The 19219-nt window shown below is 43.0% G+C and overlaps 1 protein-coding gene across 1 annotated transcript; it reads left to right on the forward strand.

Annotated features, from left to right (window-relative positions):
- Positions 1–3466: 3466 nt before the first annotated feature.
- DUSP7 (dual specificity phosphatase 7) lies at positions 3467–15510 on the forward strand. Its single transcript, XM_061617974.1, has 3 exons — positions 3467–4549; positions 8310–8735; positions 12939–15510. Exons 1-3 carry the CDS (start codon positions 4135–4137, stop codon positions 13244–13246), a joined length of 1149 nt encoding a protein of 382 aa, XP_061473958.1. The 5' UTR covers positions 3467–4134; the 3' UTR covers positions 13247–15510.
- The last annotated feature ends 3709 nt before the right edge of the window (positions 15511–19219 follow it).

Genomic DNA, 19219 nt, shown 5'->3' on the forward strand with positions numbered 1-19219 from the left:
TAGCTTAAGCACTGTCACAGAGGTAACCTGATAGAGAGACTCAGGCAGAGTCTCTGGGAATACTGGTTATAGGACGTGACTGGTGGTGCTGCCTAGCAAGGGGATCTGTTGAGATCTGTGCTAGAGCGGGGAGAGAAACCATAAAAAAGGACAGTCCGGACTGGTGGAGTCCCTGGTGGTGCCTAGTGACAGGCAGTAACCATGAGCAGGTAGGAACCTGACAGGGAGAGCCAGGGAAGGGCGTCACAGTGCACTTGAGAAGGCCTTTTCTGTGGAGGCCCCCAGGTTATGGGATGACCTCTCCTATGAGGTTCGTTTTGCATCATCATTGTATCCTTTTGACTGGTCAAGACATACCTCTTTACGCAGGCCTTTGGTTGATTGGATGTCTTTCCTCTTCATATACTGCTGTGCATTGCTCTTCTGTTCTACTGTTTTATTATTTTGTCATTTATTGTTTTGCTGTATTATTTTAGAATTTTAATGTAAATTCTACTTGTGTTGTGATACTTTTGTAACCCACACTGAGAGCTTTTGGTAAGGGGTGGGCTATAAGTACAAATAATAAATAAATATTGTTAAAAGTCCAAAAATATCCCAGGTAATCAGTAGCCCATAAAATCCTTAAAACGGCTGGCATCACATGTCAACAAATGTCAAGATGAACATAAAGGGGGGAGGCTATTCCAAAGTCTGGGGGGCATCACAGAGAAAGCTCTTCCTGGAAGCATCCTGGAACAGTTTTCCTGGGAGAGTCCTGTGTAACTCATTCTGCATTTTAAACTCTAATTGGCCCAAACAATTACTTCTGAAACTTGTAAAAGCCTTTTCCTACCTACGTTTTGGAGACAATGTTACACATTTTTATCTAGCTGCCCTTTTGACAGACTTTTGATTATCTGATATTATGTTGATCTCAGCATATTTATTTGATAATTTTAGAAAATGATTGAATAAACACTGGACTTTTTTGATATATTTTATTGTAAGCTACATAGATTTTTTTCTTAGAAATTACACAGAATATAAACATTGAAATAAACGTAAAAACAAATGTCACCGGTGTGTCTTGTTCTCTGGTACCAGTATAGCTGTTAAGGCTTTTGCAGAGAAATTACTCATTTTACTTCAGAGTGAGACCTTGTAAAACCTGAGGGCCATTTCACACATCATACGGAGGCAAACTCGGTCTTGCCAGTAAGCTTTTACAAAACAGGGAGCTATACTGTAGCCAATTTCAGCTCCTTTCCTAACTCCTCTACCTATTTGATACACGTTAGTAAACGCGCGCTTTTTGCATACTGTACTGAAAACTTACACTTATGCACTTAAAACATAACTATAATAACTGATCACCTAAAATGTTATGTGTGGAGAGGCCTTAAATTGCCTGTCGGGGCATGCCAAAGCCTGCACGCCTGGAACAACGTCTGGCAAAATGTTAAATACCGACCATCATGATGCAGAAAGGCAAAGCAAAGGGATTAGGAGAGAATCACCTCAGTTTTCTTAACGCCTTTGAATCAAGTGCACGATTATCCCAGGAAGACTAACTACTGTACTGGCCTTCTGCGCAAGCCCGCCGCAGCTTTCATACTCCATTCACTCCCTTTGATCCCCCTTCCCGCTCTTGGCGCTTGGCGACTTGATACAGAAGATTCTAAAAGCCCCGCCTCCCTCGCCGATAGGCCTCTGGCTTTCCAGTACCGCCTACTTAAGCGGTTCATTGGCGCCTTGTTAAAAGGAGAAACGAGGAAGTTTGGGGTTTTTTTTTCCAAAGCAGAAAGTCGGGAGTAGCAAAACGTTCTGTCAATCAAGTATTCAGCATGTATAATACTATCTCTGTTTATTGAGCACACGTAAACACCTACAGCAGCAGGGTCATTTTATCTCCCCCCCCCATATATTTCCTCTTTTGTTTTATGTTTAAATAATGCGAAAATTATCCTTCCAGGACTCAACTCTCTGGGGGTCGTTCGTTCTTGTCGTTCCCCAAGGCAAGTGGTGGCAATAAGTCCCTGCCTTCTTCATTTAAATCCACCAGCCGTTCACAAAAAAATTAACTCGTGCGAAGGCACACTGGAGCTCACGAAGTTGTATTGTGCGATGAACCTAAAGCAGGGATGGTGATCGCCTGCGCAGCCTCTCCTGGTGTTATTGGCCGCGCTGGACGGTGCGGATGGGAGCTGGAGTCCCGCCAACATCTAGAAGGCCACAGCTTCACCATCCGTGTGGGAAAAGGTATCAGATGGACATCTTCAGGATTCAGGTTGCAATCTTATGCACACTATGCAGGTGGGATTTACTTCCGAATAACCTACACAGGATGGGGCTTCACGCTCCCTCCCATCACCTATGTGCGAGGATTCAGCCCTTTCTCGTGGCGTCCTATTTTCCACGCTTTGTGAGGGTTTATAGGAAAAGGGGACAACCTTATATTTCAAAGTAGGTGAGAAAAATGCGCGCGGGGCGGGGGTAACCTTACTATGGCTACTATTGCGGTAAACATGACAATCTCTAGAGGAGTTGGCTCATACTAGTCCTCAAATCACCTGAAAAAGAAATCTCATTGCAGCCAAGGTTGTCCGCAGAAATATTTCGGGTGTGTGTGTGGGGGAGCAAAGTCTATGAATTGTTACTACAGATCAATGGCAACCCACTCCACCCACCATTACATTTAGAATTCGGGGGGGGACAAGTGCCCCTTGAGGACATCCTTGGTTGCAGCCCCAGTCTATTGATGTGAGAAGGCTCCTTGCCATTAGTCATACCAAGCTGAAGCGGTGATGATGAGTGATTGAAACGTCTCTAGGTCTGGGGACTGAATACTTTTCAAAAACGTCAGAAGCATTATTACGAGTTCTCCCTTTCTGAGAGATGAAAGCTAGTCCATAAACCACTTACTCTGAAACAGGCTTACAGACCAGATTTCTTCTCTGATGTCTAAAGGGGTTACCTGAACACTGTTGTATGAAGATATAGGGACACATCATGCCGTTCAGCCACAGATCCCTTCTGATTCCTTCTCTCCCCTTTTAAATCGAGACAGTCTTCTAGATTCTTTTCAGGCGCTTTGGACGTTCTTTTAAAAACAAATGTGTAAAGCAAAGGAAAAACGCAAAACGCAACCAATCGATGACAGGTTCTCCTCGGACCAGATGTGATCCACCAACAAATGGGATTCCTAATCCTATTGGGGTTCCCCCCTCCCATTCTGAGCCCATGCACGTTTATTCACAGAAGTAAATTTCACTGAGCTCAATGGGGGCTTCTTATTCCAAATAAACTTCCTTGGCGGATCAACATTTTAATAAACTAAGTACAGACACACACAGAGGAGAAGGGGACAAGAAAAAGGTGCGCTTCCAAGAGCTCAATATTTAACATGAAGAAGAGCAGGGAACCTCTTTGCCCGCTTGTTGTAAGTTACATTTGTTGTATAAATCTACCACTCTGAAAGGAGGGTTAGGGATGTCCAAACGCGCAAGCGCTGCTTCTCCTTTAAGCCGGGCCTCTCTGCCTCGCTTGCTCCCTCCCTCCCAGGTCCCGCCTCCCAGAGCGTGACACGCCGATCCGATGGCGAAGCCCCTTTTTAATTGAGCCTGTCAGGCTGAGCCCACGATGAAGCGAGCGGGAGGGCGCAGTGGCCGTGGTAGCGCCTTAAATCTGAGCAAGTACAAGCAACCTTTCCCGGGCAGGAATAGCCACTAGCCTGACAAGCGCCCTCCCTGTTTCCCCCCACGTCTCCCGTGGTGGGGAGAAGAGGAAGAAGAGCGCCAGACTATTCTTCCCCGCACCCTCCCGCCTTCTGCTCCTGCAAGTGGAAGGAAACCTCTTTACTGCGGGCGAGGAGATCGAGAGAAAGGGAACGCCGGCCCACTTTTAGCGTTTGGATCACTAGAGCTGCACGACCTCTCTTGCACTACCCGGATCGCCCTTTTTATTTTTAACTTTGCTTCTTCGATCTTTTGGAGAGGAGGCTGCAGGGGGCATTTCTCTCTCTCAATCTCTCTCTCTCTCTCTCTTTCCCCCACCCCGCTCTCACCTCGCCGCACCAGTGATTTGTTTTCCGCGCGAGGCCCTTTCTCCTCCCCCCCGATTTTGGCCTCCCCCTCTCCCCTTTTTGCGATCCTCATGAAAAATCACATCTGGGGCAGCACCCCCCGGGCTCCCATGGCTGCGGCGATGCCGTCGAAGAGCGTGGAGTGGCTGCAGGAGGAGCTGGAGTCCAGCGGGGGCAGCTCCCTGCTGCTGCTCGACTGCCGTCCTCACGAGCTCTTCGAGTCTTCGCACATCGAGACCGCCATCAACTTGGCCATCCCGGGCCTGATGCTCCGGCGCCTCAAGAAGGGCAACCTGCCTATCCGCTCCATCATCCCCAACAACGAGGACAAGGAGCGCTTCGTCAAGCGCTGCAAGGCAGACACCGTCTTGCTCTACGACGAGGCCACAGCCGAGTGGCAACAGGACAGCGGCGCCCCCAGCTCCGTCCTTGGCCTCTTGCTGCAAAAGCTACGAGACGATGGGTGCAAAGCTTATTACCTGAAAGGTAAATTGACGGCGGCGGCGGGGGGGGGAGAGGATCAGAGCTCTCGGATCAATTGCAACAGAATTTGGACGTCCCCCTCCCCATTCCCCATACCCCGTATCAGGGCTTGGGTCTTTTAGCGCCCCGATCAGAGCAACCGGCGCGGTTCCCGCCTAATAGCAACCTCCCCCGCCCCGCGCTCCGATCTTTCGCTACCATATATATATATGGGGTACGTTGCTCTTTTTCTTTCCCTGTTTCCTGAAGATTCACCTCCCGTGGTGGTGGGGATACTACTCTTACAAGCCCAAAGTAAGAACTGAAGCGCACTTGCAATCTTTATAACGTTACGGCTTTTTTGTTGTGGAGAAGGATTATGGTCCTGCTTTTTTCAGAACGGTTTCATGTGCCGAGTACATGCAGATATTGCCCACCGGGCCCTCGAATTTCCTTCTTGCTGCACCTCCCCCCCCCTCCGTAGAAGTGTCTTCTTGGTGTAACTCGCGTGGGAGATATTATTCCCTCCCACTTCCCTTCCCCTTCCAGAAACGGAAGGTCTTATGACTGCCAGATTCCTCCATATCTATGAATGGGAAAGAATAGGCTTATTCACCAAGTAGATCCTCCTCTCTGTCTACATTCTGAAATCCGGTGTGCGATCTTTCGACATCTGCTTTGGAATAACACCCCTTCATTCCTCCTCATTCTATCTGACCACCATCCTCTTTTCAAAAGGAAGGCTTCTCTGGTCAGCTGTCCTGTGTGGATCTGTGCTCTTCACTCCTCCTGCTTACTTGTCCTTTTGCAGATCTCTATACAGATGGAGAGAGCTGAATATAGGAATGGCGAATCTAACTTTTTGCACAGTGACCCCAACTACCCTAAAATGCTGCTTTCACACACATGGAGTTATCAAAGACCAGTGGCCACAACTAATCTGTGAGGGATGGGTGGGGGTATGGATTATATGTGGTTTTATTATATTTTCCCTCTCTTTTTTTAAAAAAAACAAAACACAAAACACAGCAGTGCTTCCTACTGTGTGTGTAAGTAGGTAGGTAGATAGATAATATCTATCTATTTGTGTGGTGGTGAGTTGACTGGTGGATGCACCTGCCTTTGGGCAATGACTTGAACTAGGTGACTTCTCAGGGGACACTCTGTGCCATGCTTCTGTTATATCTTTCAGTCTCTGACTGAAGTACATTTTGAACAGAGATCTTAATTCATTATAAACTCTTCATTCAGCTCTCCTAAAACACCCCCTCCCCAAACCAATGTGAAATAGTTGCTCTTCCTGTGTCTGCCTGGATGAGGATCATCATCTTGCTTTTCCCAGTACACACACCACTGTGGTCACTGGGCGGCAGGATTGAGGCAGAAATAGCAGGCAATACCAAATCAACGTTATTACTTTCTGCTAGGTAGATTGATTGATGATGGGATTTCCGATGGCAGGAAGGAGAAATAAAGGGAATTACTGGGCAATATGTGTGAGGTGTAGAGGAAGTATAAAGCTGTTCTTGGAGATTCTCAGATCTCTTACTATAGTTTTTTAGTACTGTAGTGAATTAATGATACCATGTTAATTTCTTCAGCTGTTTTGAAACGTGTGATGCACTATGCTTTCTTTCCCTCTCTCAATATCTTAATAAGTACTTCTTGTGAGTGTTGTGTGCTATTTAGCCTGCATTTTCTACTTCCATCATTTCCTTTAAACTTGCATGTAATAGAGAAAAGGAGGAGTTACGCTGCTGCTTCCTCCTCCCTTTTCTTTTTCCGAAGCCTCGGTGGGAAATGTTTCCAATTAAAATTCCAAAATGGCTTCTCTATATTGTCTTTCTCTTTGAGGAGGGGATCTGTTTTTTCCCTCCCTTCCCTTCATGAATGAATATGGCATAGGCTGTGTAAGCTGTTTGGTGACCTTGCCACAACTACACCAAGCCCCTGAAATTTCCAGAAGACTTCTATGACACCATTTATCAGATTCACATAAAGACTGTTAAATGCCTGATTAAATGCACATTAAGGATAAAATTAAATTTCTCCTTCTCTAATAAAAAAAAGACATCAAAAGATAAAGAATTAGGAGGAAGTGTTTTAGCCGTGATCCTTACTTGCACACTCAGTAGATTCTTGAGTTTACATAAACAATATTGGAACAAGTTGCTCAACTCAGTGATTCTTTTTTAAAAACTCTTCAGTTGTGCTGTTCCAAGTGTGCATTGCCCAAGTACTCTAATTTTTAAAAAGGAAACTTCTGTTCCTTTCTCTTCGTCATCCTCACTTATCCCAGCACATCTTAATACCTTTACCACATGTTGAGCAATATCTTTAAGAGTAGATATACAATGGCTTCTGTTTGAACCGGTTCCCACTAATGAGGCATTTGTTAGTAATTGGACTGTAAAATTAAATTCTGTTCTCAAGCTGAGTTCCTGTGAGAGTTGTTACTTTTTTCAGTGGGGCTCCTGTGCTTTTAGCCAGTTGCATAACAGACCACCATTCAACGGGTGAAGCTTTTCTTGTCACTGCATATTCATGTTGAAAAGCTGCAGCTGCTGAATTCCTAATAAAGACACAGGAGCTTGTAGGGACAGGGGGAGGGAGAAGAAAAATAGCAGATGTAGTTTCTATAATTTTACTACATCTTAGTTTTGTCTTCCAAGTTTTTTCTTTCTCAAGTCAAGTGTGCATGACATATGTTAAATGTGTGCTTAGGGTATGCCTCCTTAAGAAACAGACCTTCAAAGATTAGTTTTAGTGCTGACTATGTGAACTATACTGCTTCAGACTGCAGATGGAGGGCTTGAAAGACTGAATGCCTCCTCTTACCCCCCCCCCAAAATCCTACATATAGAATGCTAGATGTTTAGGAGAAGGTTCAAACCAACTCTTCTCCTTGGTATACTAGTTTTCTATATGCAGGGGCTTTTAAATATTTCAATAGAAGAGCATTTGATCATGTAATCTTTAATACAGTTTGAAGTAGTACACTGAGGCATAGGTTTACCACCTTGGTGAGAACTGGAGTGCAGTGGCAAAGGAAAAAGGGGAGTCCTACAACATAGTTCATTAAAACTAGTGTAATTCATGTGTGATCATGTACAAACCACAACAATCGCTTTAACATTCTTTCTGTGTTGGTTGGCGCTACTGTTAAGGTTGCCAGCTTTTTCCCTGAGCCCCTCTTCTGTGCTTTAACAGCAGTTTGATCTGCAGACGTTAGTTTATAAAGCATTATCTCAGTGCTATGAAAACTTTCACTTGTTGATTCCTGGATATTGCTGTTTAAAGGCACATAGGAACAGGCTAGGCTTGTGTTGTGGTCAGTTGGCAACTGTAACAACTACTGAAGAGGAGGATGAGAAGATCAGGCGGCAGTCATTTGCACACTTACTCAGAAGTAAGTCCTATAAACCAGTGGGACTTGCCTCTGAGTAAAAATGCATAGGACTACATTGTCAGTGTTTCTTTGGAGCCCCTGACTCTGCTAACCTTTTCCCTTCATAGAACATCCTGGAAGGAACAGTTGCCTCCCCCCCTCCCCTGTGACTGACTCTAGGCAGAGCAGTGTGCTACTAATTGGACCCTAATTCAAACCATATGTTCAAAGTAAAGAATTTAGGTAAACTGACTTTTCAGGGGCGTTTAGCTAAGAAGGAAACAGATGGCTAAAATATGCAGTTTCTTGCCGTTTTTCCTGGAAATAAATAAGTATTTGGATATCTGTAGGTTTAATACAGCAATATTAAAATGCATCTTCTCTCCGCTTCCACAGGTGGATTCAATAAATTTCAGACAGAATACTCGGAGCATTGTGAAACCAATCTTGACACTTCTCCTACCAACTCTCCTCCTGCATCTGTCCTTGGTCTGGGAGGGCTGAGGATAAGCTCTGATTGTTCAGATGGGGAGTCTGACCGGGAGCCCAGCAGTGCCACAGAGTCTGATGGGAGCCCAGTCCCGAACAACCAGCCAGCCTTTCCTGTCCAGATTCTTCCCTATTTGTATCTGGGTTGTGCCAAAGATTCCACCAACTTGGATGTCTTGGGCAAATATGGCATCAAGTACATCCTGAACGTTACTCCCAACCTTCCCAACATGTTTGAGCATGATGGAGAATTCAAGTACAAACAGATTCCCATCTCGGATCACTGGAGTCAGAATCTCTCCCAATTCTTTCCTGAGGCCATTGCTTTCATTGGTAGGTGTTGGACATCCTGTTCTTGACGGAACAGCCCCTTTAGCAACCAGTAGTTTTCCATAACTAGTCCAGGGGGGTTCAGTAACTGTTTGTTGTTATCTGCCTACAGTAAAATGTATACCTCCTAATTTTGTTACCTAGTAATTGTGACAATGTTGGGCATTGATTTTTGGCTTCATATCTTAGACTTTGTAGAGTCATAAAGCTATGCTCCGGTTGCCTTTAGTGGACCAGATTTAAAGAGGCTGTATTGTGTGGTTTGCTTTTGTTCAGAGGTTCAGTGCTGCACTTTTAATTATAATTTCCTTCTTTGTGAGTCCTGTATTTTCAGAAAAACTAAGTTACATCTCAGACTTCTAATTTTGTTCCACAAATTACATGTTAGTGTTTTGAGGCTGAAATCTTGTACACTCTTACCTTAGAGTTGGTTCCGTTGAAGTCACTGGGGGTTCCTTCTAATTAAACACTTATGGGATTGTTTTGTAAATGGTCTATTAGTGTCAGTAGGGCACTTAAACACAACAATGTGCCTATGGTTTCTTATTCATTGTATTTATGAGCATTTTCAGCTGTAAAAGTTACTGTACAATAACTTAAAATACCTGTCTAAAAGTCCCTTTGAGATTTGGGAAGTAGATAAAGCAGTCATTTTTAAACGTTCTACGTTTTGGAGAAGCGTTGTCACCTTAATGTATCTGCTGGGCATCTGGCTTCATACCCCCTGTGTACTACAGAAGGTTCCAGGCATAACTTACAGTGTGCATACAGTTCATGTGGAGCACTGCCCAGGTTTCTCGGGCCTCGCTAGCACCGTGTGCACCTGAGAGTCGGGGGCATGATGTAGAACAAGGATGAGGAATGGGTGGCCCACCAGGTACTTGGATTCCAGTAGTTCCCGTCAGCCCCAGCCAGCCAATGGTTTTGGATGATGTGATTTGTAATCCAAAACACCATGATGCAGTCCATGCCCTAGGATGCAGCCAACACTTACCTGCTCCTGTAGATTGTAGGGGAAGATCAGAGGTGCTGGGCAACCTGCCTTTCAGGGAAAGTTGCCTGCCATTACTAGCCTTTTCATTAAAGTGAATCCCAAGATTTTTTGGGACCCAGTTTGAAAACCACTTAGAATAAGAACTGGTTTGCACATGTATGTACATCACTTGATACCTAAGGATGGTGCTGAACTTGTGAACAAGGATGATTATTCATTAATACATTAACATTCTCTCTTGCTGCTAAAGTCATCAAAGGATGGGCATGCATGTGTGAACTAGCTAGTTCCGAGACGGGCTTATTGGTATTTGGAAAGAAAATTCCTATATTGATTGTAACGACTTAAGGAGCTAAAATTTGAGATTTTTATTTAAACCTTTGGATTCAACCCGTCAGCATTTCTGTTTCCATGGCAGCTAACATATGATATTAAACAATAAAATAGGCATGTCTAAATAAATAAAACTAATAAAAACTGCAAGAGCAGCAGGAGAAAACACAGTTCTTTTAAAAAGGACAATAAAAAGTTATTTTCCTGGTGTCAAAGCTCCAGGAAGGCTTCCCTGGGGAGTGTTCCAAAGGCAGGGTGCCACAGCTAAAAAGGCCCTTTCTCTCCAATTGTCGCCTGCCTCTCCTTAGAAGGCAGGTCCATTGAAAGAAGGACCTTTGAAGGTGACATCTGTGAACAGGCATGCTCATATGGGAGAAAGCGCTACTTAAAATTAATTACATCTCAAGATGTATAGGGGTTTAAAGGTAAGCATTAGCTTTTTGAATTGTGCTTGGAAACATAGTGTCTAAATAGATGCTTTCTATGATTGTTTTCAAACAAGATTGTTTTTGTGATGTAGGAATACACATGGCTGTCAGACAATGACTTCCACTTCCCTCACCAAGTCATATATGCTACACTTAATAATATAGTCCAATATACCGACTGGAGAGCCAGTGTGGTGTAGTGGTTAAGGTATTGGACTACGACCTGGGAGACCAGGATTCGAATCCCCACACAGCCATGAAGCTCACTGAGTAACCTTGGGCCAGTCAGTGCCTCTCAGCCTCAGAGGAAGGCAATGGTAAAACCACCTCTGAATACCACTTATCATGAGAGAGCCATACTTGACACATTTCAATCAATGAACTAAGGCCACATTCACACCATACATTTATTCCACTTTAAATAGTTATGGTTTCCCCCAAAGAATTCTGGGAAGTGTAGTTTGTGAAGGGTGCTGAGAGTTGTTAGGAGACTCCTATTCTCACAGAGCTACAGTTCCTGGAGTGGTTTAACAGTCTGTCCCTATTCCCAAAGAACTCTGGGTATTGTAGCTCTGTGAGGGGAATATGGGCCTTCTAACAACTCTCAGCACACTTCACAAACTACACTTCACAAACTACATTACACTTCTTGGTGGGAAGCCATGACTGTTTAAAGTGGAATAATAGTGGAATAAATGTATGGTGTGAATGTGGTCTAAACTACATTCAGTTAACATGTTCATTCAGTGGGTCTCCTCTAAGTATGACTTAATTGGATACAAAGTAGATACCTCTTTTGTTGTGATAGCAGACAGTGGGTGAATGCTGGTGTGCTTGAGGACACTGTAAAGCTTGAATGCCTTGATGCTGCTAGTGTTGCTTGCATATATGTTATGTAAACTAATATATTCTGGGGAAAAGTACAAACTTAGATTCAAGGGCAAGTTAGGTTCTATTGCCACAATTCTTTACCATATATAAAATCTATTTCTTCTTTCATATTGCTCTTATCAGTTAATCAGTTTGTTTTTTCTTAAAACCATGCTGGTAGAATATGGTTTTTAGACCCTGGGTCAGACAAAAAACATTTATGTGAAAACCACACTGTGCTTTGGTTTTTATGACAGGAAATGCTTACCTCACTCATTCACTATCAAACAACATGCGGGGGCGGGGAAGAACCTCTGTTTAAACAGGACACTAGAAGACCTCTGGGAAACTTTTTGCTTGAGAAGTGGCAGTGTTAAAACCATCCTTGTCATCTGGCATTGCTTTGTGACTTGTACAATAGAAGTTAATCTTGTCTGTTCTTTATATCCATGATATCATTGGCAATCTGCACCATATGATCTCTCATCTTTCACTCTCTGGCTAAGGTAATTGGGCTGTAAACTTCTCCAGGCCTAATATCCAGGCCTTAATGTGTACTCCTGAAGTAAGTTACTTTGACATCAGTGGAATGTAGTTGTGTGGCCTTTGTTATGGGTCACCATACCATGCATATGAACTGTGTCATGCTTTGTATATTTGCTTGGGAATAAGTCCTGCTGAGTTGGGGCTTAGTCCCAGAGAAACCTATACAAGCTTGCATCCTCAAACCAAATTTAGCGGGGCTAGTGTCAGGTAAATTGGGATCTTATTCTCCAATGACAGTTAGATTTAGACACCCTGATTACATGCCTGTGAAAGCCACTTGTTTCTGCCACTAAACTACATCCCACCTTCCTTAATCTGATGCTGTCTATTTGAACTTAACTATTAAGTGATGGGAACTTTGGGAGTGGAGCTCTGCTTTCATGTTTCCTCCAAAAATTAGAACTTTAAGACAAACTTCCATTCTTTAGCACCATCTGAAGCGGATTCAGAAAATATAAGGGACTTCAAAAAATTTGCAGATTTGCCTTTAGTGATAGTATTTTGTCACATGCCAGTGTTGCCAAGTTTAACTAGTTGCAACTGGCCACCCAAATATTGCTTAATGCCAAAGTTAATTTGGAGCAACCTGAAGGACCTGAACTATGTCTTAGAATGATTCAGGGAACTCTGGAGGCGGAACACCACCTCTGACTTCCTTCCGCAAGAGAAGTACTGTTTCCTTATCTTTTCTGTTCCATTACACTTGCTTACATCATCTTTATGTGCCAAGATTGAATGAACTAATATTTGTAAACTCCTGACTATACAGTGCTGATTGCCGCTGTGTATGCAACAAGTCAACATGTGAGACATGAGGAAAGTATATAGCTGTGGAGAAAAACAAACCATTGTGGAGGAAAATGAGTGACTATCCAGTAATACATGGGACTGCTTCTTAATCATAAAAATGAATCTATTGCAATAATTGACCTAAGCTTGTTGATGCAGGTTTCCATCTAGCCCTGCTTCGAAGAGAGGCAGTTTCCTGTGGTTCAGTATGCTCAATCTATCAATTCCCCTCCCTATCTATTTCAGATGAGGCCCGTTCCAAGAAGTGTGGCATTCTTGTTCACTGCCTAGCCGGGATCAGCAGGTCTGTAACGGTAACTGTTGCCTATTTAATGCAAAAGCTCAACTTGTCTCTGAATGATGCCTATGACTTCGTAAAAAGGAAAAAATCCAATATTTCCCCCAACTTTAACTTCATGGGCCAGCTTCTGGACTTTGAAAGAACTTTGGGACTCAACAGCCCGTGTGACAACCGCTCCCCCAGCGAACAGCTCTACTTTACCACCCCGACCAATCACAACTTATTTCAACTGAACACTTTGGAGTCTACATGAAGGGGTTTTTCATTGGGGGGAGCCCCAAGCCTTGAATCACTTCTCTTGAGCATTTCAAATTCATTAAACGGAAAGTCTTTCCAGTCAGCCTTGAAAGAACTGGTTTCTCTAAGCAGAGCTGTCTGATTGCTGCTTTACTGAAAAGGCTTGTGCCATTTATTAGTATTCTGATGCTAAATCAAAATGGGTTCAGAGGAGTTACCTTATCAGAGTTATTTAATGTGGGGATAGCCTGGCATTCTGATCGCAGCTGTTACTGGCAATAACTGCTTTCCTGGGTGTGTAGAGACTGACAGGATGCACACTGCACACACATGTATCACATGCACACATAAAAACGACTTGCGTGTGTTAGCTTGATGTGGAAAGCAAAGGAGACTTATGCACTTGGCAACCTTGATCAATAAGTGTTGGCCTGAGACTGTTGTTTTAAAACCCAGTTTACTTTTTTTAAAAAGGAAGTAATCTTTACTCTTTCTTGGGTTTAAACTCTTTTAAAATATGTATGTTCCTGACAGTTTGTACAGACAAGGTTGCAAAACCAGTATTTTATTCTGTTCTTGTTCAATTTCATGTTTTTTAGATAAAAGAGGAGAAGAAAAAATCAAAATGTTTCTATTGACCAAATGCATTTTGCACACTTTGTAAAGCCTTGATATATTCTGGCATGTTACTGGGTACTGGGAGTGAGTGAGTGAGTGAGAGAGAGAGAGAGAGAGAGAGAGAGAGAGAGAGAGAGATAATATGCCACCTGTTGCTGCTGCTTGTTAGCAACTGGTTGGAGTTTTCATAACTTGTGAGGGCCTTTGGTGATAATACCCCTCTCTGCCATGCCCACACTCACAATCTCTTCTGCACTGAATCAGCCAAGGTGACTAAGCACCATTGTGCTTTTTTCTTTTTTTAAAAAAACCTTTTGCCAAAAAACAACCCACTCCTACCCTACCCCAATCACCCTACACCCCCCTCAGTTTGATGTTACCTGAGACCACATCTCATGTAACCTCCATCCAGAGCTGGTAGAAGGATGTTTTGAGGCTCTTAGCTGCTCTGTGCAGCCTATTATGACTGTTAACATCACCCAGCTGGCCTGAAATCATTCCAGTTTCAGAAGCAATGAAAATACTTTCAATGACATTGGCATTTATCCGGCACACTTAATTCTGTCTGTGTGTGTGTGTGTGTGTGTGTGTGAGTAAGAGAGAGAGAGTGTGTATGTGTGTAAGAGAGAATTTCTGTGCGTGTGTGTGAAGGGGGGAGGAGCGCAGCAAAGAGGTGTGAGAAGAATCGGATGATACTGCTCTTTTAAAAGGCTTGATCAGAGCAGAGACTTTTTGGTGTGTAACCAGTGGTCAACTTGCATATGAACCACAGGAGGGCATGGAATTATGCTGTTCAGAACAGGGGCAGGGAAACTGGTGAATTTCTAAGGCTGTTTGAGTGTTCTGGTGAACTTCTTGTTTCTGGGTAACTTCTTTGCTGTGCCTTCTACAACAAGAAGACTTGTTTATATTTCTCACTAATGTATTATACTGGAAGAGGGAGAAGTGGTGCTTATTTCCCCCTACCCCACCCCTAGGAGGAGAATGTCACAGGCATGGAAAAAAATTCACTGCCTGCAGTGTAGTCCCTCCATTTTTCTCATCTCCCTTTCCACTTTCACTCTCCAAGTAACTTTTTAAAAGCCACGGAGTTCCCCTCCCCCAAAATATTCATTTTGATACTCCCCACCCCCCAAATAAATCTCCATGTGGAAGAATGTTTAAATGCTGTCTCATCATGGAACTGTGGTGTGTGTGTGTGTGTGTGTGTGTGTGTGTGTGTTTAAAAAAGAAATATTGTCAGAATATTGGGATGATTTTTGTCTTTTGTTGTTGTTGGTTTGTTCATTTTTGTTCAATTTTTTATGTTAACAATGTTGGGATTGTTGGGGTCATCAGGGCAGGAAAAGTGGAGCGCTATGTGTGTATGAGCAAGCAAATGAGGAATCTCTTAACTGCATCTTACCTCAAGGAGGAATTTTATTTTCAGGGATTTAGACAGTGCATCTGTATCTTGTTAAGCTCGTTTGTATAAAGGCTTCCTGTGCCAATGGTGGTCTTTTTTTAAAAAAGATGCATCCTCTTCGTATAAATGAGAATTTGTTAGTGAGGGACAGTTTTGCTTTCTGTGTTTATGAAGGAAAAATGAGTGACCCTATATATCCTGAACCCAATATTGGGACTTTGTTTATATTGCAAATAAATATTATTTTTTCTTTAAAACCATGTCTCTGTGTCAAAAATGCTTGCCTTGTCAGACTGGCTTTCTGCCTTTTTATTCCCTTTGCCTTTAACACACTACTCTGACCATGACTGGTGTTCACTGGTCAGTGTTTGTGTGATACTTGGTTACACACACAGTTCAGTTTTGATGGTCCTGTGGTAAAAGTCTGGGAGAAAGGTTCTGAATTAAACCAAAAAGAATAAAACCCATTCTGAAAGACTTGACCTCATCTCGCTGGCTGAGAACATGCTGGTTGGCAGGACTTGTGTATTGCAGGCTTCTGTTTATTGGGATCTTGCCAGCTACTTTAGTGGTGGATATGGATGGGCTATATCCATTAAATCAACTGGGAGCCTTGATTTTTTATTATGTTCAGCACTTAACAATCCAACACGTGTCACTAGGACCTAGTACCTTGGTTAATCCTGCCCTTCAGTGATTGATCCTTAGAGACGTGCTAATCTCTTGACAGAAATCAACATTTGAGAGAGTAGCAGATGCTCATGAACTGTGACGGGTCATGTCTCTTTCTGCTTCATTTGGCAGGGTGAGTTTTATTTTGAATGTAACTTGAAATCAGAATTTGGGGGGGGGGAAGAAGCTCAAGTTGTTGAGGTTTTACCTGCGCACCAGGCCTTAATGTGCTGATACCTGTCAGAAAGGCTGTGAACACTCTGTGAATACACCTTTTACACTGCAATTTACTATTGAAACTGACAACATGATGGCCGCCTTGTTCCCTACAGCTGGAAGTTCGGTGCTGACTTCCATCAGTAAGGAAAAGGTGGCTATTTCCACTTCATTTTCAGGCTGGGGAAAGCTATGCCTGTTACGTTTTTCTGTTTGTCATACCATGTATCCATTAAGACACAGACACAGGCAAAAGACTACAGTAGGGCCCCACTCATACGGCAGGTTAAGTTCCGGACCCCAGCTGTAAAGCGGAACCCATTGAATAGAATGGCGTGCGATGCCTGAAAACCGCCGTAAAAGCGGAACAAGCGCTGTATGAGTGGGGCTTTAGTCTAATTGCATCTAATTGAGACCGCTGTATTAGCAAATTGCTGTAAAGCAAAGCAGTGTAAAGCGGGGTCCTACTGTATAGACATTATGGAAATCTGAAGAAATAAAACAGGGCTAACAATGGATGTTTAAAAGAAATTAAATAATCCTGAGAGTGAACAAAAGCAGCCAGGAAATCTAATTCCTTTCTGCCCCCCCCATTTCTTTGTCCCTGTTACTCCCCTTGGCCCTATGCAGGTCTAGAGTCTGTTGAACTCCTGAGCTGCCCAGTTGTGCAGCCTTTCCCAACCTTTGGGGCCCTAGATGTTGCTGGACTACAGTTCTATAATTCCTGACGATTGGCCTTGCTGGCTGGGGCTGATGGAAGTTGTTGTCTAGCAACATCTGGGGACCAAAAGGTGGGGAAAGGCTGTGATTTAAAACCTTCCCTTCACATTAATCATTTCCCACATCTTCACAGGACGGATGCGAAGGACAGATAAAAAGAGAAAAATTATCTCCACCCCTGCATCTTTTAAAATGATCACTACATCTTGTGCTAAAGTTCTCTGTGTGAGAGGGAGGGGCTCAGTCCCATCAGAGAGTGACGGCAGAGATTATAAAGCAGACCAGTTAGTAAGTAGCAACAAAATGATGGCTTTAGTAATACAATCTTGGTTAATCCTGCCCTTCCACTTACGCAATGTCACTGGATAAGTTTGTGGCTGCTTGGGTGCAGGTTGCTTAGATGGACAGTATCCTGCTCTTGAACCAGACAGGTGAACACAAAGGTTGCAGTCACTGCTTGTAATTTCCTGCAGTGCACAGGAAGCCTAGCATTTGGCCAGGTGGTAAAAATTTTAGCACACAAATATTAAGGCATTTTGGGGGGGAAACCTGGATTTCAGTTGCTTGTAGGGATGGTGAAACTTTCTCCCAAAATTGCCCATTTGTTTGAGCAGTCCAGATTTCTGGCTTCCTATATGGCTATTTGCCAGGTGGTCTGGAGGAGTCCAGGGTGTTACGTTGCTGCACATATTTGTTAAATGTGGTAACCAAATGCTAAATAGTCACCTCTGTAGCCACCCTCTGTCTAGCACAGAAAACTGATGGAAAGGGTAGGTAGCAGTCAGTCAACCTGAAGGTACAAGTAAAATAAATAAATGGACTGAGGCAGAGAAAAAATATTGCTGGATTTTATATGCCGATTGACACAGCTAACAAGGAAGAAAGCAAAGTTAACATGGGATTTTGTAACTGAAGTGTTTAACCGATTCCCATGCTGAGGGTTCCTCCAAACTCTCTCGGTTCTATGAGAGGTATTCAGTTGCACACCAGAGATTTAGGTTTGCACAATTGAAGTGGATTAAAGCCTTCTGGTGCAACAAATCTACTTTAAAAAATGCAACAGGCTTTTTATGTGGTTAGCAGTGATAAGAAAATACGCTAAAAAGTATGGGATATCGATTGATAGGAAGATGTATAACCTTCCTGCAGATAAATCAGGATGAATGCTCATTGGCATATATAACCTCCACGCAAGTAAAATGACTACTCAATAAAGACAAGGTACAATGTCACCAGGTAAGCAAATCAGGAAGAATGTTTGATAAATGGGTGGTCTAGATGAGTCCAGAGTGTTACACTGCTACACATTTGCCCTCTACCCTCTTGCTGACCTTATAGCAGCAGTTCCTTTAGTGTTTTTTTAACCAGTTTGAAGGATGAATTCAGCATTCTGGATGGCCGGTAGTTGTATCGTTTAATACATCCATCCCTTTCTATTAATGCTTGATCTCATATGCCAAAGAAATGGCAAGGCAGATGGGGTGTGTGCTTCGAAATTTCTACATAAAATAATTTAAGTGCATACACACTTTCACACTTGTCCATTATCCTGTAGCATGGCTGAGTTTATAGCAAGACTTGGTGCCAAGTAAGAGTGTGTGTTTGTGTAAAACTAGTCATGTTGGTTAATTACAAACACAGAATTCTGCTCATTGATTTACATCCTTTGAAATACATCTGTGCATTAAGCAAAGGATGTAAATCAATGAACAGAACTCTCTGTGGAGAAGGAAATAGTTTGGTGCCTTTCTTGACAGATTACGGTTCTTGAGAAAGCTTTTTAAAAAGTACAAACATGCATATTTCCAGCTGATAGTTGTAGTAGTTAAGACTACTGTCTCTCCTTGATCAGGTAGGCTTCCCTGGTTTTCACTTGACATCCTCGGACACGATTCAGGTTAATAATAATAATAATGCCACCCTGATCTCCTACTGGAAGGGCGGAATATAAACCAAAATAATAAATAAATAAATAATAGCATCTAGCAGCAGCGGTTTGTTAGTACTTTTTTCTTCTTCCCCCTCACAGTAGCTTGTCTGTGGCCTTCTGAAACAGTACAGCAAATATTTTTAGCCATCTAAACGGAAGAAATAAGTATAAACTTAACATTCTGTATGAAAGAAGCTACATCACCTCCAGTTTGATCTGAAGAGGATTCCATGATCACCACCACCATGCACAGAAATGTTTCATGCTTGTTGTTCATGACGTGGTTTGTTCCTTCCTGTTCAGCATCCTTTGCAGTTAAGTGGTATTTTCTAGTGGTCACAGAGAGGAGCTTTTCTTGGTCCTAGTTTTTCTAGCCTGTTGCAGCCAGTGTCTCACCAAAGAGAGGAATGGATTGATTTGCCCCTGTA

Source organism: Rhineura floridana, chromosome 3 (assembly GCF_030035675.1).
Source record: "Rhineura floridana isolate rRhiFlo1 chromosome 3, rRhiFlo1.hap2, whole genome shotgun sequence".
NCBI classification, from domain to species: Eukaryota; Metazoa; Chordata; class Lepidosauria; order Squamata; family Rhineuridae; genus Rhineura; species Rhineura floridana.